At 37.5% G+C, this 22,425-nt stretch overlaps 1 protein-coding gene across 1 annotated transcript in view; it reads left to right on the top strand.

The window, feature by feature from the left end:
- Positions 1 to 2,771: 2,771 nt before the first annotated feature.
- COL6A6 (collagen type VI alpha 6 chain) overlaps positions 2,772 to 22,425 on the top strand; it is a 37,949-nt gene continuing 18,295 nt past the window's right edge. Inside the window, exons 1-16 of the mRNA XM_085539259.1 lie at positions 2,772 to 2,782; positions 3,470 to 3,555; positions 5,012 to 5,599; positions 7,068 to 7,652; positions 8,058 to 8,681; positions 9,727 to 10,278; positions 10,909 to 11,457; positions 11,813 to 12,397; positions 13,273 to 13,848; positions 15,044 to 15,393; positions 16,008 to 16,086; positions 17,479 to 17,624; positions 17,744 to 17,836; positions 19,218 to 19,271; positions 21,149 to 21,220; positions 21,652 to 21,678. Coding sequence (XP_085395385.1) covers positions 2,772 to 2,782; positions 3,470 to 3,555; positions 5,012 to 5,599; positions 7,068 to 7,652; positions 8,058 to 8,681; positions 9,727 to 10,278; positions 10,909 to 11,457; positions 11,813 to 12,397; positions 13,273 to 13,848; positions 15,044 to 15,393; positions 16,008 to 16,086; positions 17,479 to 17,624; positions 17,744 to 17,836; positions 19,218 to 19,271; positions 21,149 to 21,220; positions 21,652 to 21,678 — 4,977 coding nt within the window. The remainder of the gene's footprint in view (positions 2,783 to 3,469; positions 3,556 to 5,011; positions 5,600 to 7,067; positions 7,653 to 8,057; positions 8,682 to 9,726; positions 10,279 to 10,908; positions 11,458 to 11,812; positions 12,398 to 13,272; positions 13,849 to 15,043; positions 15,394 to 16,007; positions 16,087 to 17,478; positions 17,625 to 17,743; positions 17,837 to 19,217; positions 19,272 to 21,148; positions 21,221 to 21,651; positions 21,679 to 22,425) is intronic.

Raw genomic sequence — 22,425 nt, 5'->3', positions numbered from 1 at the left:
TTGCTATTTCCAAGACCTAGGATAATATTTAATGTCATTACTATAGGGCCTTGGAACTTAACCCTGTGCTATGATGGGGACCAGCTGCAGCCTTTCCACTGAGTGGTATTTGCAAATCCAAGATATAATTTAAAACCCGATGTAACAAAATGTTAACAGCAGCATTTGGTCATTAACTTTGTTTTCATGGATAATTGGCTAACTTTTCTGGTAGAACATAAATGGTGTTTAGAATGTGATAAACAATCTGTTGGCCTGTGATCTTAATATAAATCTACAGCTGGTTTCAAAAGAGATTAGAAACCTTTAAAGCAGTCCATGAAGAAGGCAGAACATTCCTATGTTGCTTAACTTTCTTTTTATATTCTTTCCTTAATCTAAGAGCTATTGACAGGGACATGGGATTGGGCAAGGTGGACCTCTGTTCTGATCACTGGGACTTTTTTGTCCACTGATGGCAAGCAGATATTTATCAAACAAAAGTGACAGAAACAAAGAGAATACACACGTATGTGAACATATCCTGCCATCAGCACATTCTCTGAAGATACTGAAGTCTAATCATAGGATCATAGAATCCTTAGAGTTGGAAGGGACGTCTGAAGGCCATCTAGTCCATCTCCCCTGCAATGAACAGACATAACCACGGGCAGATCAGGTTGCCTAGCACCTTATTCAATTCTCACCTTGAAAGTCTCCAGAGATCGGGAATCAACCACATCACTGGACAACCTGTTCCAGTGCCTCACCACCCTCACTGTAAAGGATTTTTTCCTTATATGTAACCTAAATCTACCCTCTGTGAGCTTGAAGCCATTTCCTCTTGTTCTATTACCACAGACCCTGCTGTCCCCTTCTTTTCTTTAGCTCTCCTTTAGATGCTGAAGGGCCACTCTCAGGTCTTCCCACAACCTTCTCTTCTCCAGACTGAACAGCCCCAGCTCTCTCAGCCTGTCCTCATAGGAGAGGTGTTCCATTCCATGGATCATTTTTATGGCCCTTCTCCGGATGTGCTCCAACAGTTATATATATCTCTTCTGCACTGAGCACTCCACATCTGGACACAGTACTGCAGGTGAGGCCTCAACAGTGCAGAGTAGTGGGGCAGGATCATCTCCCTTGCCCTGCTGGCCACGCTTCTTTTGATGCAGCCCAGGATATGGTTGGCTTTCTGGGCTGCAAGGGCACATTGCTAGCTCATGTGCAGCTTCCCATCCACCAGTATTCCCAGATCATTTTTTGCAGGGCTGCACTCAATCCTTCCATCCTCCAGCTTGTGTTGGTAATGGGGATTGCCTCCACCCAGGTGCAAGTTCTTGCAATTGGATTTGTTGAACCTCTTGTGGTTCACTTGGGCCAACTTCTCGGGCCTGTCTAGGTCCCTCTGACTGGCTGCACCCCACAGCTTTGTGTCATCAGCAAACTTGCTGAGAGTTCACTTGAGCCCACTGTCAATGTCATTGTGGAAAATATTAAAGAGTACTGGTACCAGCACCAAGCCCTGAGGGACACCACTCATCACCATTTTCCATCCAGACATTAAGCCATTGACCACCACTCTCTGTACTCAACCCTGCAACTAGTTCTTCATCCATTGAACAGTCCACCCTTCAAATATGTATCTTTCCATTCTGGAGAGAAGGATGCTGTGGGATACCATGTTGAAGGCCTTATTGAAGCCGAGATAGATTATTTCAGTGGCTCACCGCTTGTCCATTGATGCAGTGACACAATCATGGAAGGTCACTTAGATTGGTCAAGCAGGGTTTGCTCTTGCTGAAGTCACGCTGGTTCTCCCACATAATCTCCCTTCCTTCTATGTGCATCAGCATAGCTTCCAGAAGGATCTGTTTTATGATCTTCCCTGGCACAAAGGTGAGACTGACTGGTCAGTTGTTCCTGGGGTCATCCTTTTTACCCTTTTTAAAAATGAATGTGATGTTACCTTTTTTCCAGTCACCAGCGACTTCACCTGACTGCCAGAGAGTGGCTTCAGCCAGTTCCCTTAGGACTTCGTGATGCATCTCATCGGAACCCATAGACTTGTGGATGTTCGGGTTTCTCAGGAGGTCATGAACCTGATCTTTGCTTAAAGTGGGAGCGACATTGCTTCTCCTGTCTCCTCCAATCAAAACTAATATTTGAGGGCTGTATGGCAAGCAATAATCGGAGAACACTGAGACAAAAATGTTGTCAGCTCCAAAACTAAATTCTAGGTAAATTATTCTCATTAGAGCTCCAGAAGCCCTGAAATAGTATTTATTTGTTTATTTAAGAAGTCACAGTGTAGAGTCTACTGAAACTGTACACTGTATTGAACTCAAGCCTTGAAAATGAGTTGTTTAAACTACTTCTTTGTTTTGATCTGAGTTTCTGCCAGGACAAACCAACAGGTTTAAACAATTACCCAAGACAGAGCAATGTTTGGCTTTTTCCATACTTCTGGTAGCTTAACAATGCTTTGTATAAAATTTTGGCTGTACAGAGCTGGTAGAACATAAAGTTCAGTAGCCATACATCTTCCGGACCAATACATCTCCATCAGTAGCTGTATATTAAGTGTGAAATATACGGGGGGGGGTCCCCAGTGGAATGTCTTTTTCAGTTACTCTATGTTTGAGCATAGTATCTGAGTTATGTCTGGTAGAATGTAATACCTCTTCCCAGAAATATAATCTAGGGATTAAGATGGGCATTTCCATTAACATGTCAGCTGAGTAGCATTCAAATATATAAGCAATTGCTAGCTATTATTAAAAAGGGAGTAGAAAATGAAACAAAGGTAATGATTATGACCTGGCTTTCCATTTCTTTTTATTCTTAAAAATATTTTTTGTATTTTTACTCTATAAACCATTAAGTGTACTTGTGTTCTACAACTGAAAGTTTTTTCAAAACTGTATTGTTCTTCATTATTTAGTATACTCAAGCGTAATGTAGCTTAATTTTGTACTTTCTTGCTGAGATTTTAATTCCCATTTCACCTAGCATTGAATTGTGGCACTGTCACATGGCATCTTCATTATTGGCTAACTGGCATTTGTAACTTGTAAATAAATGCTTGTTCTTGTCTAAGCCTATTTTATGTTTTTCTATTTTATAACCCACCAAAATTTTCTTTTAAATAGTTGTGTGATCAAACTATTTGAAGACTAGAGCCAAATCTTAGCAGTTCAATTTCCATTAATCTTGTGTTGTGAATAGCTTGCTTCCTCTTAAATTTGAGACTGTGGTAAATATAGATCAGAACAAAGAGTTCATTTCAGTTTTATTCTGTACATCAATGTCAAGCACTAATAGTTCTATATTAAAAACATGTATGTTGAACATAAGGGAAGAAACTTGGAATTTGAAATGCTAGGGATAGTAAGCCTCTGTGATGTTAATAAAATTCACACAAAACCACTTTACTCACAACTATCAGGCTCCTGAGAAATTATACTCTTTGTTTCTTACTTCGTTTTTCTAGGGAGACTTTCAAAATGGATGTCTGGAAATCGCTTCTTGTTCTTCTCAGTGTATCCACATTCAGCACTACAGATGCACAGCAGACTGGTAATACATTAAAGAAATATCTCATCTTCAAATTAATAGTTTTTCTTTTCCTACATTGTATTTTCAAAAGCAAGGAAGAAGTTTTACTGTTATGTGGGTATTTCATTGTGTCCTAGCTAAAAATTTTGCAGCCCAGGTATGTATTTGCTAATTGCAAGAAAGCAAAGTGCAAGGTAAGTCCAGGGCTCAGCACTGTTATCTTAAATCTTCCAAAATAATAGACGACTGCTTGAGAAAGCATTCTGTTCTGTAGCAGAAAATCTTCACAGCATTTCTTGGCTTAAGGAAATTGTTAACATTTCATTCATGCTCTAATATTATCGTATGCTCCTGAAAGGTGTGGAAATGTATGTATGAATTAGTTATTCCCTACAAGTAAATGTATTTGGTCTTTTTTAAGTCAGTGTGACTTATTAGTAATGCATGCTTACAGTCTAGAGTTCAAAGTAAGGACCAGAGTACAAAGTCTGGACTAACTTCTTCGTAGTTCACTTGGCAGAGAGTCTATGAATTCTTATGATTGTAGTTCACATACAGAAAAGAGTACAGCAATTACCATGTGCAAAAAAAGGAGCTTGATGCACCATGCACTGAATTCTTACTCAACACCTACTATGACAAGTGTGGTATCTTACAGAAGGTAGAGAAATTGTCTCACATTGGAGGAGGCACCAGAACTGGGTATATCCTTTAGTTTATGATAGAGAATCACTTCATTAAAAGTGCTGGTGGAAAAATAAACAAACAAATAAAGGAGTTCCTCGAACTGCTGCTGTGATAAGAAATGGGCAAGCTGAAGATAATACTCAAAATGCAGCCACAGCAGCCAAGGATGCAAGTATCATGTTGTATACCGTAGGCATTAAAGATCTTGCTCTGCATGAACTTCAAGAAATAGTGAGTGAGTCAGCAGATAAGCATGTCTACAAAGTGAAAGATTATTTTGCTTGGTAGTTTTGCTCTCACAATGTTCTATAAAAGTTTTGTGGAGGAGGAAACTGGACTAGTTGCACAGTTTGCCCATGATATGTCCTGAAAGAGCTATTTCTCTTCTTTGATGTTTTTTTTTTTTTTGTTTTGTTTTTTTCTGTTTGCAGATAAAGAATATAATTTCAGTGTGTTGCCAAAATATAGCTTTCTTCTTCTATCTTCCATATGCTGTCAATAATACCAACTCTTAAGTGTTGCCAATTTTTGAGTATAAATATATATGTATATATATATTTATAAATATTTATAAATGTTTATATTTATATATACTTATATATATATATAAATATATTTACATATATAAATATAATATTCAAAATAATGGAACTGGGGGAAGGTGAGAGGAGGAAAGGAAAGGCAGAAACATACAACAGCTATAATTTTTCATGAACAATAAAACGTCTGTTCTACCTTATTCATGAAGAATGATAGTAACTTGTTTTTCTATGTCATCTTCCTTGAGCAGCTTGCAGTAAATCCACAGTGGCAGACGTTGTTTTTATAGTGGATACTTCAACAAGTATTACCCAGGAAGACTTTCAGAAAGTGAAGAACTTCCTCTCCTCCTTAGTCTCAAGTCTTGAAATTGGTCTTGAAACGATCCGAGTTGGACTGGCTCAATACAGTGATGAAGTTCACCAAGTATTCTTACTGAATCAGTATTTATCAAAAAATGATGTTTTGGATCAGATTGGGATTTTGCCATACAGAGGTGGAGAAACTCACACAGGGGGAGCTCTGGATTTTGTTAGCACAAAGTATTTCACAGAATCTGCTGGTAGTAGAGCAAAGGGTTACGTCCCTCAGTTAGCCATTCTTATCACCAGTGGAGAATCCAGTGATGAAGTAGAACAACCTGCTAAGAAACTGAGATACAGGGGCATTTCCATTTATGTTGTTGGAATTGGTATCCAGAATACAACTGAGCTTCAGCAAATAGCCAGCAAACCTTTCCATAAATATCTGTATAGCATTGGCAGTTTTGATGACCTTCCAGATCTCTCCACAAGACTTTTGCAAAACTTCTGCTTTGCAATTGAAAGCCAGATACAAGGTAAGGATTATTCTTGTGCTATTTCAGCTGTCCATTCCATGTAATTGTGAAAATAGAATGTAGAAATGTGGTCTTGGTTTTGATGCTATTTTATACAACTGTTGCTGTCATGTAGCTCCATTGAAAATAATGGGGCTAAATCTGAGCTAAGTCATAGTTCAGGATGATGTTCCTGTTTTTTTTAAACATGTTTAAGTGCCTATATTGACATCAGTGATGTTAAACTATTAAAAACAAAGGTAAGTTTATGCTCAGTGCTCTCTGTAAACAGAACCTTAATGGGCTGCAAAGAAAATCTGGATTGGATTCACTGATTTAACAAAATATATTCAATTACATCTCATTATTGCTGGTAGAGCCATTAACAGAAAATTATTTATGTCACTGAACAGTTTCACAGAATTATTTATCAAGCTACACTTTTGGACACTTCCTCAATGCTTCTAAAAACTCAGTTCAGAGTGACCATTTTAGGAGTGAGAAAAATGAAGAGAAACCATATTGTCCAATTTTTTCAATATATTTTCTGAATATCAAAATCCACAGAAAATGTATTTTCTCTGTTTTGTAGAATCTATCTGTCATTGTTGAACCACGAAAGAGGATGGGATATAAAAAATGCAGGCATAGTAGCAAAACTAATATCAAAACAAATAAAATGAAGTTTAAAACAGTAATAAGTCTTTAAAATGCTAAATGCAAATTGGAAGTACATTATGTTGTTTTTTAGTTTTGTAGAGGTCAGTATGCATAACTTTAGTACTTGATGAGAAAATGTTAGGGGTTGGACGCTAATGTTGGTACTTAGGCAACTGGCTGTAATCTCCTTTTCCATAATGAATTGTTACACTGAAAGACACATTTAGGCCCAGTTACATTTGTCTTGCATCTGATTTCCCCTCACAGAATATGCATCTCTTTCCGTTAACTTTAAGCAAAGTTAAGCTAGAATAATTTTAAGTTCTGGTGCTTCCTCTGGTATTTGAAAGGACTTTCTGCCTTTTGGAACAAGTCTTCATGGAACTGTTACTAACGAAAGTTTATTCTTAAGTGTTCAGATGAGCCCAGTTCTTAAATACAACCTAGATTATAGTAGGGATGTAGAAGACCTTGATAAGCAGAATATTACTGAAATTACATGATAAAGCATGCCATCTCACCCACAAAGTCATAAGTAGAAGGTGAAATTTTTTGTGTACAAATACTATCAGATATAGAAGATTCTCAGGATATTTTTAATACTTTTGGTTGTTTTCATTAGAATTGTTTGTTTAACTTGTCAAAAGATAATATTACAGCTGTCATGTAGCATGTTTAAATGATACGCTGTAGACTTAAAGCTCATGTCCAAATTTAAATTCATGAACATCAATGACAAGGTTGCAATTCTTCTTTAGGTTACATTTGAAACTAAGTCTGGATACGGGTATCTCAGCAGCTCTTTTATTATGTTTTTTCCTCTCTGCAGCATTCGCAAAACAATATGCTGATGTTATTTTCCTTATTGATAACACCGAGAACATGAAGCCTTCAACATCTGAGAGGGTAAAACACTTCATCTCCCAAGTAGTTAGACAGCTAGATATTGGGCTTAACAAGTATAGGATTGGCCTAGCCCAGTTTAGTGGCATAGGAAAGGTGGAGTTTGTACTGAACACGTATGAAAACAAAGAAGAGGTGCTTGACCACATTCAGCGCAGCATTGCATTCACTGGAGGCTCATTGCAGAATGAAAGTGCCATGGAGTTTTTGAAGAAAACCTTTTTAATGAATGGTGCTGGAAGCAGGCTCAACGATGGCACTCCACAGGTTGTTGTGATCTTCACATCTGTATCCAGAAACAGTATCATGGACGAAGCCTGGATATTAGAAGAGATAGGGGTAAAAGTTACCTCAGTTGACACTGAATACTTTGACAAGCTAAAAGCAACTGCTAGCAAGGCTTATCAGATTTATGAAGTGGAGAGCATTGACCCTGCTCAACAAAACATTGTCAGTGACATAGAAACTTCACTTCAGACCCTTTACGACCTTGATTCAAGTGTGCCAGCAGGTATGTTGTATCAGAAGAGCAAAACTGGCAGGCTCAGAAGCCAGCTCACTGGTAATCCAGAGCAATGTCTCAGGTGTCTGGGAGGGAAAAACAGAGTGCAAATGGCTGACAGCTTCACCTTTACAGAGGTGTTCTATTGAAAAAAAAAATTATATATATATATATATATTCACCAACTTTAGTCATGCACTTGCAATGTTTATCTGTGCATAATTTGTTATAAATCTGTACTAACTAAAGGGAACAGGGCAGTGATTTTGAGGGGTTGGCTGCAGTGAAATTGCCTGTTCTGAATGAGGGGACATTTTGGCTTGGATTAGGAAATGACCATAGGGGATTTTGTATTTAACCATAGTCCAACAGTGTGACCTACAGTAATCTTCCTTTTATTTACTTTGCTTTTAGTGTGTTCCAGTGCAACAGTGGCAGATATTGTCTTTCTTGTGGATGAATCCAGCAAAATTGGATCAAAAAATTTCCAGCTGATTAGAGCTTTTCTGTTAAAAATTGTTAATGCCCTAGATATTGATCCAAGCAATGTAAGAATCGGGCTAGTCTTGTACAGTGATGAACCAAGACTAGAGTTCACTCTTGACACATTCAAGGATAAACTGGAAATACTGAACTACCTGAAGAATTTACCGTATCGAGGTGGGCAAGCATACACTGGAAGAGCGATTGAGTTCCTGAGGAATAAGGTTTTCACTCAAGAGGCAGGCAGCAGAAAAAAACAAGGAGTGCAACAGATTGCTGTGGTTATCACTGATGGACAATCCTTGGATGATTACACTGAACCAGCATCAAAACTAAGACGTGAAAGTGTTACTGTCTATGCTGTGGGCATCCAGAATATCACAGAGGGTAGCAAACTTGATAAAATTGCAACATATCCTCCAAGGAATCATGTTACCACCTTGAAGTTTTTTCTACAACTGTCAAATATCAAATGGAAAATAAAGAAACAGCTTTGTAATGAAATTGTGACAAAAACATTTGTAGTACCGTTAAAATCACAAAGTCTGAAGGAAGGTAAGAAATATGCTTAAAATCATCATTTCCATGCTGCCAGCCTTGTTGCTGATGTGTACAACATCTGCACTTAATGCAAGGGGAAATTAAAATTCGGAAATATTTTTGAAACGTTTATAAAATTCTGATGATGATGGTTCCAAATATCCTCCAGCCAAGATCTGCCCTGCTTGGAACCCTCTCCTACACATTCCTGCCCTTTTGGGGAAGTATGTGGCAGGAAGTTTTTGCTGCTTCCCCTTAAGCAAATCCCAAATCTACCTCGTGCTCAAGTGAATGTGATTCTTCTCAAGATTCTCCAGGTTAACTGTCTGTTAATAATAACAGCTTAATAATATCTACAAATAGACTGAGGCAATTCTCTGTTACTTGAATCCAGGTTATAAAAGAGCTCCAACTTTAAAAATAATTTTTAGGTGTACAATGATTCTGAATTCTGACAGTGATGAAGTAAAATGTCATCTCTCACCTCTAGAAGTAGCTAGGCCATGCTGTTACTACCACTTCAGGAACCTAGCCTCTCATAAAACAAACCCTGGTAATATTTTTATCTTCATACCTAGATTCTACCCAGCCTGTAACAAAAAATCTTCTCTTACCATTCTGTTTCAAATTACCTTTAGTTCTAGCTGCACTTCTTCATTCTTTTGCCTTTGCAGGCTGCCACACTATTATGGTACCCCACTGTATCTGTCTTTTATTCAATTTTTCTTACTCTAGTAGCTGTTCCAGTCTTATCTTCCATCCCATCATGCTTACTGTCCTTTTATTATTGAGTGCCAGTAACAGTCACTTTTGTTATTCTAATATATTGCTTTGACATATTCCATTGGTGCAGAGAAGTCTAGTAATCTCTTATTCAATTTATTCAACCCTCAAGATTTTACAAGCTTTTAAACTGAAGGACTTTCCAAATAAAATTACTAGTAGTGTTTATTTATCTATTTTTTTGAGATTGTGTTACAGTAAAGTGATTTTTTTACACCTGGAATTGTCAAAACTCCTATAACCTTTTTTTTTTTTTTTTTTTTTCCTTGTTAATTAGGTTGTGTGGACACAGAGGAAGCTGACATTTATTTCTTAATTGATGGCTCTGGCAGTATATATCCATCCGACTTCAAGGACATGAAAACATTCATGAATGAGGTTATCAGAATATTCCAACTTGGAGCTAACAATGTTCGCTTTGGTGTGGTTCAATATGCATCTGAGTCAAAGATAGAAATCATAATTGGCCAACACAACCAGATGATGAGGTTAATAGAAGCAATTGAGAATATTGATCAAATTGGTGGAGGTACCAGAACTGGAAATGCCTTAAGGTCTATGAAAAGTCTGTTCAAAATGGCTTATAGGGAAAATGTTTCACAGATTCTTATAGTGATTACAGACGGTAAATCTGAAGACGGGGTGAATCAGGCAGCAAGAGATCTGAGACAACAAGGAATTGTTATCTATGCCATTGGCATCAAGAATGCTGTTCAACAAGAGCTGGAGGAAATAGCAGAGACAAAAAATAGAATGTTTTTTGTAAATGACTTTGATTCTCTGAAACATATTAAACGTGAAATTGTGCAAGAAGTCTGTTCAACAAATGGTAAGAGAATCTCTTAAGCCTAAACTCTTTCCAAGCAGCTAGAGTTAGAATGTGTACATGCAGTTTGGGTTATTCTGAGAATGCTATTGCTACACACCAGAAATAGAGATTTGTATGTGGGTGATCTCAGGCTTTGCCACATCAAGACTAGACAAACTTTCAAAATACAAGTTGTACCAGTCATCAAGCAAAATAAAATTAGGTTAAATACCAAAAGTCAAAATTTGTCAAGTAAAAAAATGTCCAAGAGTAAAACCTTAAGTACTTGCATTTAGGCATGTCCTGACCCCATTTCATGAGAACACACACGGTGCCCAGTGATAATTACCTGCAGTCTAACATCAGGATATTTGCGGTTCTGAACAGGAGAATAGTCTGAGTGTTGCAGAATGCTGTCATTTATGAAGAGATAAATTCATGTTATTCAACATATGAGTCAGAGGGTGGTTATCTTGTTAGCGATTAAGGCTCCTGTTCACTCTTGTCCATATACCTGCTGAGGACATCTGTCTTCCCATTCTGTCATTTACGGCTTTTGGGGGGTTTGACACAGCCGAGGTGTTAAAAGTGCAGGTGAAATCTGTGATTTTAGCCTATTCTGTTATTTTTTTTTCCCCCTTTATTTCTTAGTCTGTAAAAATGTGAGAGCTGATGTTGTTTTCCTCGTGGACGGCTCAAACAGCATTCGTCCAGCTGAGTTTCAGAAGGTAAAGGATTTCATGCAGTCATTTGTTACCAAGATAGATGTTGGGCTTGATAATGTTCGAATTGGCTTGATTCAATTCAGCTCTGAAATAAGAGAAGAGTTCCAGCTGGACAGATACAGCACTACAGCTGATGTGCAGAGAGCCATTCAAGAAATGCAGCAGATAAAATTGGGAACATTGACTGGGAAAGCACTGACCTTTGCTGCCTCTTACTTTGATCGACCTAGAGGAGGACGTCCTGAATTGAAACAGTACTTGATAGTCATCACTGATGGAGAAGCACAAGATGCAGTAAAAAACCCAGCCAGAGCTATACGAGACAAAGGTATCAGTATATACGCTATTGACATGCTCCAGGCCAACAATTCACAACTCGTGGAGATTACTGGCGCCCAAGACAAAGTGTTCTTTGAGAGTGAAATTAACTTCTCAGAAAAGCAGATTGTCTTTGAAATTTGTAATCTACAGAAGTGTAAGTAGTGATGATAAGCCTCTCTGTTTGTTCTCTTTAGGTACTTGTTTCTTTTTTTTTTTTTTTTCCTGTCAACACTTTATAAAGGAAGATTTTGTTTTCCATGTTCATAGTGGAGTCTACATCTGTCCCCCCATATGATACACACTATTCTTTTTCAGGTTGTAATCTCATTCTTTTCTTTGTAAGCAAGTAAATAAATATTTCCCCTTTTCTGTAAAATGCTCTGCACTTTGTGGCTACAGCTGGAACATGGGAACAGAAATATCTATACAAAGTCTTGAAGGAGATTAGGGGGTGATGAAGAGAGATGGAATTATAACTTTATTTCTTTTTCTTCTCTTTCCACTGACAGTGTGCAAGAGAGCAGAGGCTGCTGATATCATGTTTGTAGTGCATGGATCATCTGGTGTAACAGACCTGAAGTTCAAAAACATGCTTCGGCTTGTAGAAGCAGTAGTTAACAACTCAGTGGTTGGAAAGGACAAAGTTCAGTTTGGTGTTTTGGTCTATAGCTCCAATCCAGAGGTGCAGTTCTCACTGAATTCATATGCTTCCAAGTCTCAGATTAGAGAAGCAGTATTCAGCTTGAAGCCTTTGTCAGGCCAGCCCTTCACAGCAAGAGCTTTGATGTTTGCCAGGCAGAGATTTGGTGTGAACTATGGTGGACGTGCATCATCTCTTGCTGTCGCTAGGATCCTTGTTCTCATTACTGATGAACCAACAGTGCCATCAGATAGAGGCAACCTTCCCATGGCCATAAGAGCTCTGAAGGAAGATAGAATCATCTTAATTGCTGTTGGAGTGAGCAAAGCAAGCAGAGAAGAACTTGAAGAGATTACTGAAGATCAAGAAAGACTATTCTTTGCACAAAGCTATGATGCACTAGAAAACATACACGAAAACCTTACTCAGACAGTGTGTGAGATATCTAAACCAGGTAAAATAGATTTTTGAACAAATCCCCTACGTTTCTTTCTACAAATGCAGAATGTCCAAGACAAAGATCAGTGTTAAATATTTTCTTTGGATGTAATAGCAGGATGAGTGGAAAAGTCTGGAAAGAGTTCTATGCTTAAAATACAGCACATGTGAAGATGCAGTCTCAAAAGTTACCTCCTACCAATGGTCTTCCATCAGCTGTTTTCAAGGGGTTGCTTACACTGATGGAGGCATATGTCTTTTAACTCCTAGCAAACATTTTTCATTCAAGTTAGAACTTCAGACTTAGGCAGCTCTGCCCCACTATACAAAGCCCATCCTGAAGAAAAGTATTAAATTTTAAAGATATAAAGGTTCATGTGTGTTAGAACAAATATATCACCATACTACAATGTACTTAGGTAGTTCAAATACCAACATATATGTCAAACTCTGTTAAGAGTGTGAAGAGCATAACAAATGTATACAAAACTTTTGTTAAAAATACAGTGAACCTGCTTATTTAGTGTAGACATGGCCCTTGCTGACAAATGTGTCTGATTCCACCTGCACACAGTGGCTTATCACTTCCTAATACACCTCTTCTCATTTGTGCTTAGAGAAGAACCCAGTGTGTTGGGAAATCCCATTTATCAAAACACCTATGACACCTGTAGAAAGACTTCACTTAATGGTTCATTTTGTATTGAAAGATGGCTTCTTGACCATACTTTTTTAGATGACAGGTAGATTATGTCCTTGTGCAGCAACAGATTTTCTGACTAATGGCTTAAACTGAAGAGAATAAGGAAGAAGTTAAACAATGTGAACATTGCTCCTCACTAATCGTTTTGTTGTTGTTGTTTTGTGTCTTGTCCTTGCTTTCTCCCTAAGTTTGCAGCAATCATGTGGCAGACCTGATATTCTTGATAGATGGATCAGAAAGTATATCAGAACATAGTTTTTCCATCATGAAGACCTTCATGAAGGATGTTATGGACAATTTTGTTATTTCTAGGGAAAAAGTACGTCTTGGGGTAGTGCAGTACAGTCAAGAACCCCAGAAGGAATTTTATCTTAATGAGTTCTATAGTGACACAATTATAAAGGAACAGATAAACAGAATCGAGCAGATGAAATCTTCTACATTCACTGGCAAAGGACTGAGGTTTGCCCAGAGTCTTTTTGAACCTGCCAATGGAGGGCGCAAGAACCAAGGAGTTTCACAGAACCTTGTTGTGATTACGGATGGCCACTCTGCTGACAGAGTGGATGATGCAGCCATGGCTTTGAGAAGCAATGGGATACATGTCTTTGCAGTTGGTGTAGGGATTGTAAACTCTTTTGAGCTGCTTCGAATAGCTGGTGATGCAAGGAGAGTGTTCACAGTAGAGAACTTTGATGCACTGAAAACAATCAAGAGCGCTATTATCAGTGAGATCTGTGAACCTGAAGACCAAGCTAACCAGGGTAAGTACCATAAATCTATTGTTGGGTATGTAATGGAGAATATCCACATAGCTACATACAGTCCCTATCAAAAGTACGCAAGCATGCTGGGAAGCAGTGCAACTGTTTTACCAAATAGCTCTGCATAGATTTGTTACTTTCTAAACTTACACCTTCCTTCAGACAACAACCATTATGTTTTTAGCCATGGTAAATGATTTCTGAGGTGAGACAGTGCTTCACATCTATCACACACATTCATCATTCCTCAGTATCTGAAAGGAGGCAGAGAAGATGTGCTTGTGATACCCTAATCACAAGAGAGAAAATGAATAATTCAGTGATATCTGAAAAAGGTTCTTACAGAAAACTTACGCCGTCTACAGCCAAATATGACCATCTTGTTCCAATGGAACTGTCAGTAGCAACTGTTGACAAAAATTAATTCCTATAGAGGTACTGTGGGGAGGTTGTTCTCTGAATCTTGAAATCAGACGGACAACATCACAGGCTCTGGCAACTTCACACCTCCAAGTGAAGTGTGTTTGTATACATGTGTATAGATACTTATAACTGTTTAAGATAAATATTTTCATGCATTTCCATGCTGTGGACTAAACAGAAACACTTCTCTGAGGCCTAAAAGTCAGTCAGATTTTGTGGCTGTAAAAGTGCATTGACTTTGTATGTTGAAAGGTTTTGGTACATGCCCTTCAAAGGGAAGACTTGTACTGCAAGTACTGGAACATTACAATTTTTACTCCTATCAATTCTGTAACTGAGGTAGCCCTCCCCTTACAGCACAGTAGCTATAATATGTTACACATAGAGGGTTTTCCCACTATCACTTTTGATTCTTCAGTCTACTGTTCTGTATTTGTATGCATTATCTGATCTTGTGACAAAATGATAAATCACAGTTAAGCATTACATTGCAATTGAAATATGTGCTGCTTATTCTCAATTGGTAGCAAAGCTTATGGAAATATTTGCAAGACTAAGCCTTCTAAGGCTATTTGGGAGCAGAAGAATAACAGTGAGAACAGTGAGCTGTTTTGCATTTGGATATGTACATACATCTGGTGAATGGGGGGAGTGAGCAAATGGCTGTATACTGCTTAGCCACCCGTCAGGGTAAACCACAATACTGTGATGAAAGACAAATATCATAAATGGTGTCTGCTTACAGATTCTCTTTTTTCTGATTTCTTCACAGATTGCAATATAGACCTTGCTATAGCTATTGATAGTTCAAGACACATGCAGTCAGCATCTTCACTGCTTCTGAAACAGAAACTGCAAACATTCCTCCCCAAGCTTTTATTCCAGATGAAATCTCTTCCAAGTATCAGCTGTAATGCTGGCTCTCCAGTCAGCATTAGGTTCAAATTCCAAGTATTGTCACGGACCAAGCAATTCCTCTTCAACTCTGATTTCGAGGACTATAATGAGGAGATCATACAGAAGTTCTTAGAGGCACAAACAGTGGTGGATACTTACCTGACTGCAGACTTCTTACAGGCAGTTCAGGAGAAGTTTTTTAGTGCAACCTCTGCTAAAGTGAAGGTAACATAATGGTGTGAATATACACACTTGAAAAATTACATGGTTTAATTTTTAATGTTTAGTGCTGTCTCTGATGATGATTATTCCATGGAAACAAAGGGTAGCTCAAGAACTCTTGAATCAGGAATTGGTGAGCTTGAAGGCTTGACTTAATATCTTCTGAAATGAAAGGATTCATTCCATTTAAGTGAAAGAAAGATCTCAGTGAAGTGTTTCAGGATCATTGCTTTTATTTTTAATAAGGTGCTGACTCAGTGGAGCACTGAGCATGTCCTGTAGTGTCTGTTTGAACATTTCTACTTGCTAAGGTCTCCGTGCAGGAAGTCATGGCAGAATTGTTCTTCAGGATAGCATACTATATGGCAGATACAATACAATTAATAGCAATGGTAAGAACTGATAGGCAAGACAGATCTCTCAGATAGAAATGTTTTCAGGAAAGAAAGGGTTTTGTATTTTTGCTCTTTTTCTATCACATACGTTCCAGGTCTACACAATGTAGTGGAATTTAAACTACCTCATAGCCAGTTTTCAATGCAAACTGTACTTTTTTACATTAACATAGCTTTTAATATTCTTCCCAAGTGATTCAGTATTACTCTCTTTACTGACAGGTTCTGTTAGTATTTTCAGATGGGCTGGATGATCCTCTGGAAGATCTCAGAAAAGCAGCCAATGCCTTTCGCCTCAAAGGTATTACAGCACTGCATTGATGCTCCGGCCTCCTACTGCCCTGAGTCCCAGTGTATTGCTCTGCTACTATAAACTTTCAAAAAAATAGAACTCGCTGCACTAATAGAGTTACTCAGAAGTCACAGGGAAAGTGCTTCTCCATGTGAACCTATGTTTACGATGTTCAGAATAATTGCACATTCCAGAGTATTCACAAGGGTATTTCCCATCTTTAGTTGTATTCTTGAGCCAATCTTTTTAATGTATTAAGTGAAAACTGCTAGTCTATTATTTTAAAAATTATTTTTTATCCTGTGGATTATTATTTTCTGGGTTTGATCTGTGTCATGATCTTCTGCACTGCTAACTTGAAGCGGAAGCAAAACAGAGACTGGTTTTATGTATAGGGCAAATTATAGTTTCCTAAAGTACCTTAGGATTAACTCCTGTGAAACAATACTGCTCTTTCAGTATAAGACACCTTCCTTTAATTGTGCTCCTCTGGTTTGTACCTTTCTTTAGCTATGCCATCAGAGACTTGATTAGAGCCCTTTCTGTCGCACAACAAGATTCCCTGTGCCTTAAATGTGAATTGTAGAAAAAGTGAAAAGTGAAGAGACAAGTTTTCCATCTAAGAGGAAGAGGGGAGCAGAGATTTCCTCAGAGAAACAATATTTGAGGAAGGGAAAAATGAACTTTACTTCATACTACTGTATAATAGAAAGGCTAAAGTTGTATCTACAATAAGAAAAACATAATGAATGATTAAAATATGTGATATACAATCCGATACAATTCCCTAGTAAACTAGAGAGAAATCCCAATTTTATTCACAGGACATTCCTGTCAGTGGGAAAGGACAAATAAATGGAAACTGGAGAAATCCTAAAATTTGCTTGTGCCGATATGTAATTTAGTAGGTAAATGCAGACAGATCATTTGTGTTGGGCTCCCAGATGAGAAAGTGGCTTGAGCGAGCCTTAATTTCTCCTTCCCTCTCTTGCTCATTTTTGTTGATAGACGATGATAGAAATATTTGTAGAGTGCAGGGAACCTAAGATGCTCCTTATTTCTACTGCGCAACTCCAGCAGCTAGAGTAGACATTCTTACTGACAAATGCACAAGATGTTAAGCCCAGCTCTAGCATGTGCGGGAGAAAGCAGATACATTTCTGTTCAGGTACTGAGGTTAGCTCTTGAGCTGAAGTAGCAGCAGTTTGGTCTGAAGAAGGGAAGTTAACTGGAAAATTACAAGTCTTAATTTTTGTCTCCTATGTTCTTCTCGGTGGCTCTATTTCATTTAACGTAATGTAAAATGTAAGTTTTAGAGAGCTGCTATTATTCACAGACGTGTTGCTGATTAAATAATGTCACTCAGGCATTCACAAACTTCTATCTACACTTATTTTGAAGGTCTTGATGCACTTCTCTTAGTTGGCTTGGACAATACTCAGAACCTGACTACACTTCGTGAAATAGAGTTTGGCAGAGGTTTTGGATACAATGAACCACTGAGTGTTGGATTCCCAGAGATTGCAAGCATCTTGCGGAGAAACCTTGTAAGTCCTTTTGTGATATAAACAAAAGGGAAGCAGTCTGTGTTTTGTAATTTATTGTACATATATGCTATGCTACTTGTCTTTTTTTTTTTCTTTTTTCTTTTTCTTCTTTTATTCAGGATACTGTTGCAGAAAGAAAATGCTGTAATGTTGTTTGTAAATGCCTTGGAGAAACAGGTGATCGTGGTGGCTGGGGAAATCCTGGGAGGAAGGTAGGAGAGCTGTAATCAACAAAAAAATAGCTTTATTTTTTTAGCGTGTTTTTGTTATTCTGTAGTAATACAAAACATGCATTCAGATGCCCATAACCCTTGCCATTAGGATAGATGAAGATAAAAGATGTAATCATTTCTCTACTCCATGTTGCTATTACAAAAGTATTTTTGAAATGAAAATCCATCCATAAACATAATTAAGTGCTCTTTTTCACAGAATTCAGCAGAAAATATAGAGGGGTTTCTAAATGATTTCTGATGATTAAGCATTTTTAGCTGACTGAATAAGAAACAGGCGACTGCTAAGTTGAGAGTAGAAAATAAGAATCCTTCTTCACTGGGTGTGAGACTTTTGTACCTGATCAATACAGCACTAATTTACAATATATCCTCCAAGCTTTTATATCCTCTCTTTTACTATCTATTTCAAGCATAGCAGACCTCATCACTTCTACAGCATGCTAGTGGACCTCATTATTAAGATTTTTAGTATATTTAGTCTTTATTTGTCTATTATTACTTTAAATCCATTATTTCTTCTTGTTCTGGGAACACTCTAAATAATTTGTCTTTGTATTTTACACTCTTCAGTTATCTGCAGTTAAATCCATTTTTATTCAACACTCAGCGAAGGTGTAGTCTTGTAACACCGATTTCTTCCATTACTCTTGTAGGTATTCTTACACCTGCTTTAATAAAACGTCCAAACCATAATGCTCAGATGAAACAGTGTTCGGAATGTAGACGTAGTTGTACTGCAGGTGGACAGACATGATACACTGAGTTGTGCAGCTTACAGTTTTAAAAACATTTTTTGCAGCATAAATTTGTCACAATTTCTAGAAACTCTGTTCTGGTTTCTGTGTAATAGGTGTTTGTATACATGCATAAAAATTAGGTTTATATATATTTAACCCGAGGCTATGAGATTTACATCAGTTCAGATACAAAGTTTCAGCATTCACGAAGTCTTCTTAAACTATTGCAAAACCTTAGACCAAACAAATTGTTCACCTCCATATATTTTTCATTTCACCTTAGATTTTCCTTACAGTTTCCTCTTCAAAATAACAAAGAAAGATACTTAATTTGACCAAGTAACCCACTAAGCTTTGTTAATCCATTAGGCAGTTTCTTGAAATAATGTTTTGAACTTTATATTGAACACTATTTTACCAGTTTTTTCTTCCACAACAATGTCAAGTATGCAGAACTTTGTGCAGAGGTTGTACTAGCACAATTGGTGGAGCCTGCTCTCCCTAGATTAAGTGGATCTGGTTTTCAAGAAAATTTTTCTCTCCACATGGGCAGAGTAAAATGATGCAAATGAATTCAGTGTGCTTGGAGAAGAGCGTTCTCTTGTGTTACTGTCTTCCAGGGAAGTACAGGCTACAGAGGATCTCCTGGCCATCCTGGTGAGGAAGGTGGGATTGTAAGTAAACATTCTTTCCTTGTAAGATGGTGTTTACTGATGCCTGAACCTGTCTGCACTTACTCATTCACTTACTGATACTAACCAAAAATGTGATTAAGCAAGAAGCATCAAAGGTGTGTATATGGACTTGATTCTGTGTGCACCTGCACTTCACCACAACAAGTAATAGCTGCTAATGTAGAAACAGAGTTGGAAAGAATCACAGAATAGGATCCTATGTGGCATAATTGTAAGTTATATTCTTATTTTCCATGACAGACTGTGCTGATAATTCTTGCAGAAAAGGCCATCCTATCCATTTTTGGCATAATTGAATATCTTATGATTGTCTAACAAAGTTAAATATGGCAGTGTTTTGGTGACTCTTAAAGTTCTTTGCACTGTGCTGTTCCTGTCAAAGAGTTCTGCATAATGTACATATGCCAAAATTCAGTCTCTGGGAATATTTCTTCTTTTGCAGTCTGAAAACAAAAGAAATCTTGCAAAGTGTAAATGGCAATTTTCTTAGTGCTAAGAGCAAACAACTATGTTTACAGAGCTGCACCCAGAACTTGACTATCACTCCTAACTATAAGTGAAAGAGTCAGATGGGGATTTCTCTCTGTATTTAACTGTAAAGTCTGCAGAGGAATAGTTCCAAATTTCACAGTATGTTGCCCAGACTAAATTTGACCTTAGTTAGAGTGCCTGCAGGAAGCCAACTCTCTGTTGAGAGGAAAGTGGTGACAGAAAAGAAAAGTTGTCAACTAGGCTTATCAAGAAGCTGCATCAGGATGGTGATTTAATGATTTCTTTGGAAATCACTGGTTGCAGCTATTTGAGCAGCATCCACTTGTATTGATTCATTACTTTATTTATCTTTCAGGTATCCTAAATTCATAATGATATAATAAAATTCCACATAAGCAAATTCCAGAATTAAAATCCAAACCCTGAGGTTGTTTTTTAAAGTGAAAATACTCTAAATATTATGAAGTAGGAAATATTTGGATTTTTTTGCCCCAGTATTTTGAATTGAAGAATTCAAAGTCTTGCCTCTTTTGAAGCTGTGAAGGAATCTAAACAATTTTCTTCTTTATGTATGAGTAGATGCACAATGGGATAAGGAGTTTAAAACCCAAAAGAGGGTATGTTTATATTAGACATTAAGGATAAATTATTTACAATGAGGGTGGTAAAGTACTGATACAGGTCACCCAGAGTAGTTGTTGATATCCCATCCCTGGAAGTGTTCAAGACCAAAGTGGATGGAGTTTTTCGCTGACTGACCTAGTGGAAGGTGATCCCATCCATGTCAGGGGGGCTGGAAACTGGAAACTAACTGATCTTTAAGGCCCCTCCCATCCAACAAGTTTCCATTATTCTGTGATTTTACAAAATTAAAGTTCTACTTTTTTTGTAACCTTGTGAGTATCCGGATAAATTACATGTCTTGCTTCTAAATTTCACAGTGACTTTTTTTTTTTTGTTTTTTCTGTACTATGGAAGAAGCTGTCTTTGTCTTCTGCATGTAAAGCCCAAAAGTGAATTTCACATTGTAAATTTTCTCTTGTAAAGGTTAAATGTTTTTTTCAGCCATAATGTAAGTATTTTAAGCATCCAAAAGATCTGAATGTAATAAATGTGTAGCAGAATGTGGGTAGTAGGCTACATACAGGAGATGCCACAAAGAAGGGAGGTTGCAGAGATTATGATGGACAGTCTTGGATTAGAATTGTGTATATCCATCTCAGTTGTTAGTCATGATGTGTCACACAGGTAACAGTCAGGCCAAGAAAAAGGGGTTATTCTGTCTTGCTTTAATCTTATTTAATTATTTAACTGGTAAACACCTTTATAAGGATGAGTTTTAACTTTCCTTTTTTGCTTCTTAGGGAGACAGAGGTCCAATTGGTTTCAATGGGACTCGAGGAGATAGGGGATGTGCAGGTGACAGAGGCCGTAAGGCAAGTATGTTGCTGAAATGTTTCTTAATCTTGTTTTCTGCGAAACTGTTTTGTGTTGTTTTCCTGAAATATGGATGGGGAGAGCAAGACCTCCAGTTGTAAAAGCATTCAGTTTTTGCCCTCCTTTTGAGAGGTACTTTGTGTAACCAAAGCGTGATCAAGGGAGTTAACGCTCAGTTATTGCCAGTGGCTTTTCCACCAGCAGCTCCAGATTAGCCTAAGGTAAGTCTACAAATCCTTATAGGATGGAAGTAATAATGAAGCCTGTACCATCTTCATAAAGGAAAGGGGTCAATCCCTAAAGTGGTGGTAGGAGGCTTTATAATAAGTGTTACAAATACTGATCCCAGAGTGCCTTTTCACATCAGGCTGGTCTATCCTGCTTCTGAAGATTGTCACCAAATTTAATTAATATTTCTTTTCCTTTTTAGGGATCTAGGGGTCATCAGGGAAGTCAGGTATGTGTTTCCATGTGTAATCAACTTTTCTTTGAGGACCACAGTGTTCTGCTTCATTTTAATTCATGCTACCTTGTAAGATAAAAAATTAAACAAGGAAGGAACAGGTTAAAAGCATCAACATATTTAGTATACTATTAATACGTTTGTATGAGAATTAATACAGTTAGCAGTTCGCCTACTTCACACAGAGAATTTAGGATGGTTGCAGTCATAATCAACTGAGTTTAATTTACAGGAAAGGAATTTATTCACTTGCTAGTTTAGTCATCTGTCAAGGTAGTAATTCAGGTCAAATTTCATATTCCTTTTGTAGATATGAATGAGGAATGCTGAGAAAGCAGAAGAGAAGGGGAAGGAATGATTTTGACTGATATTTATTGTGGATTTGGACAGCTCTATTTGAAGTACTGTTCCCTACTGATTTTTTTTAATCCTCCCATGTGATTTTCTTCCATATACCATTTGCTGCTCAGTTTCTTGAAATAATTTGTCCTCCTTTAAGTATCTGAAACATGTTATTATAGAGAAGGCAGAGTAGTTGCAGGTGATTTTGTTTCAATGAAGTTGAACAGTATAATCAAACTTGACTAATCAGGAGTAAAAGCCCTACTGAAATCCAGTGAAAATGTGTATGTTTCGTTTTACTGTACTATTATATCCACTAATTTGATTTTAACTTAAAAATATTAAACTTTCAGAATATTAAAAGAAGGGAACCTAGAACTGTTAACTAACTAAAGCTGA

The sequence above is a fragment of the Coturnix japonica genome, chromosome 2, assembly GCF_054131305.1.
Source record: "Coturnix japonica strain WE chromosome 2, WE-NBRP24, whole genome shotgun sequence".
NCBI classification, from domain to species: Eukaryota; Metazoa; Chordata; class Aves; order Galliformes; family Phasianidae; genus Coturnix; species Coturnix japonica.
This window is presented reverse-complemented; position numbering and strand designations above follow the sequence as displayed.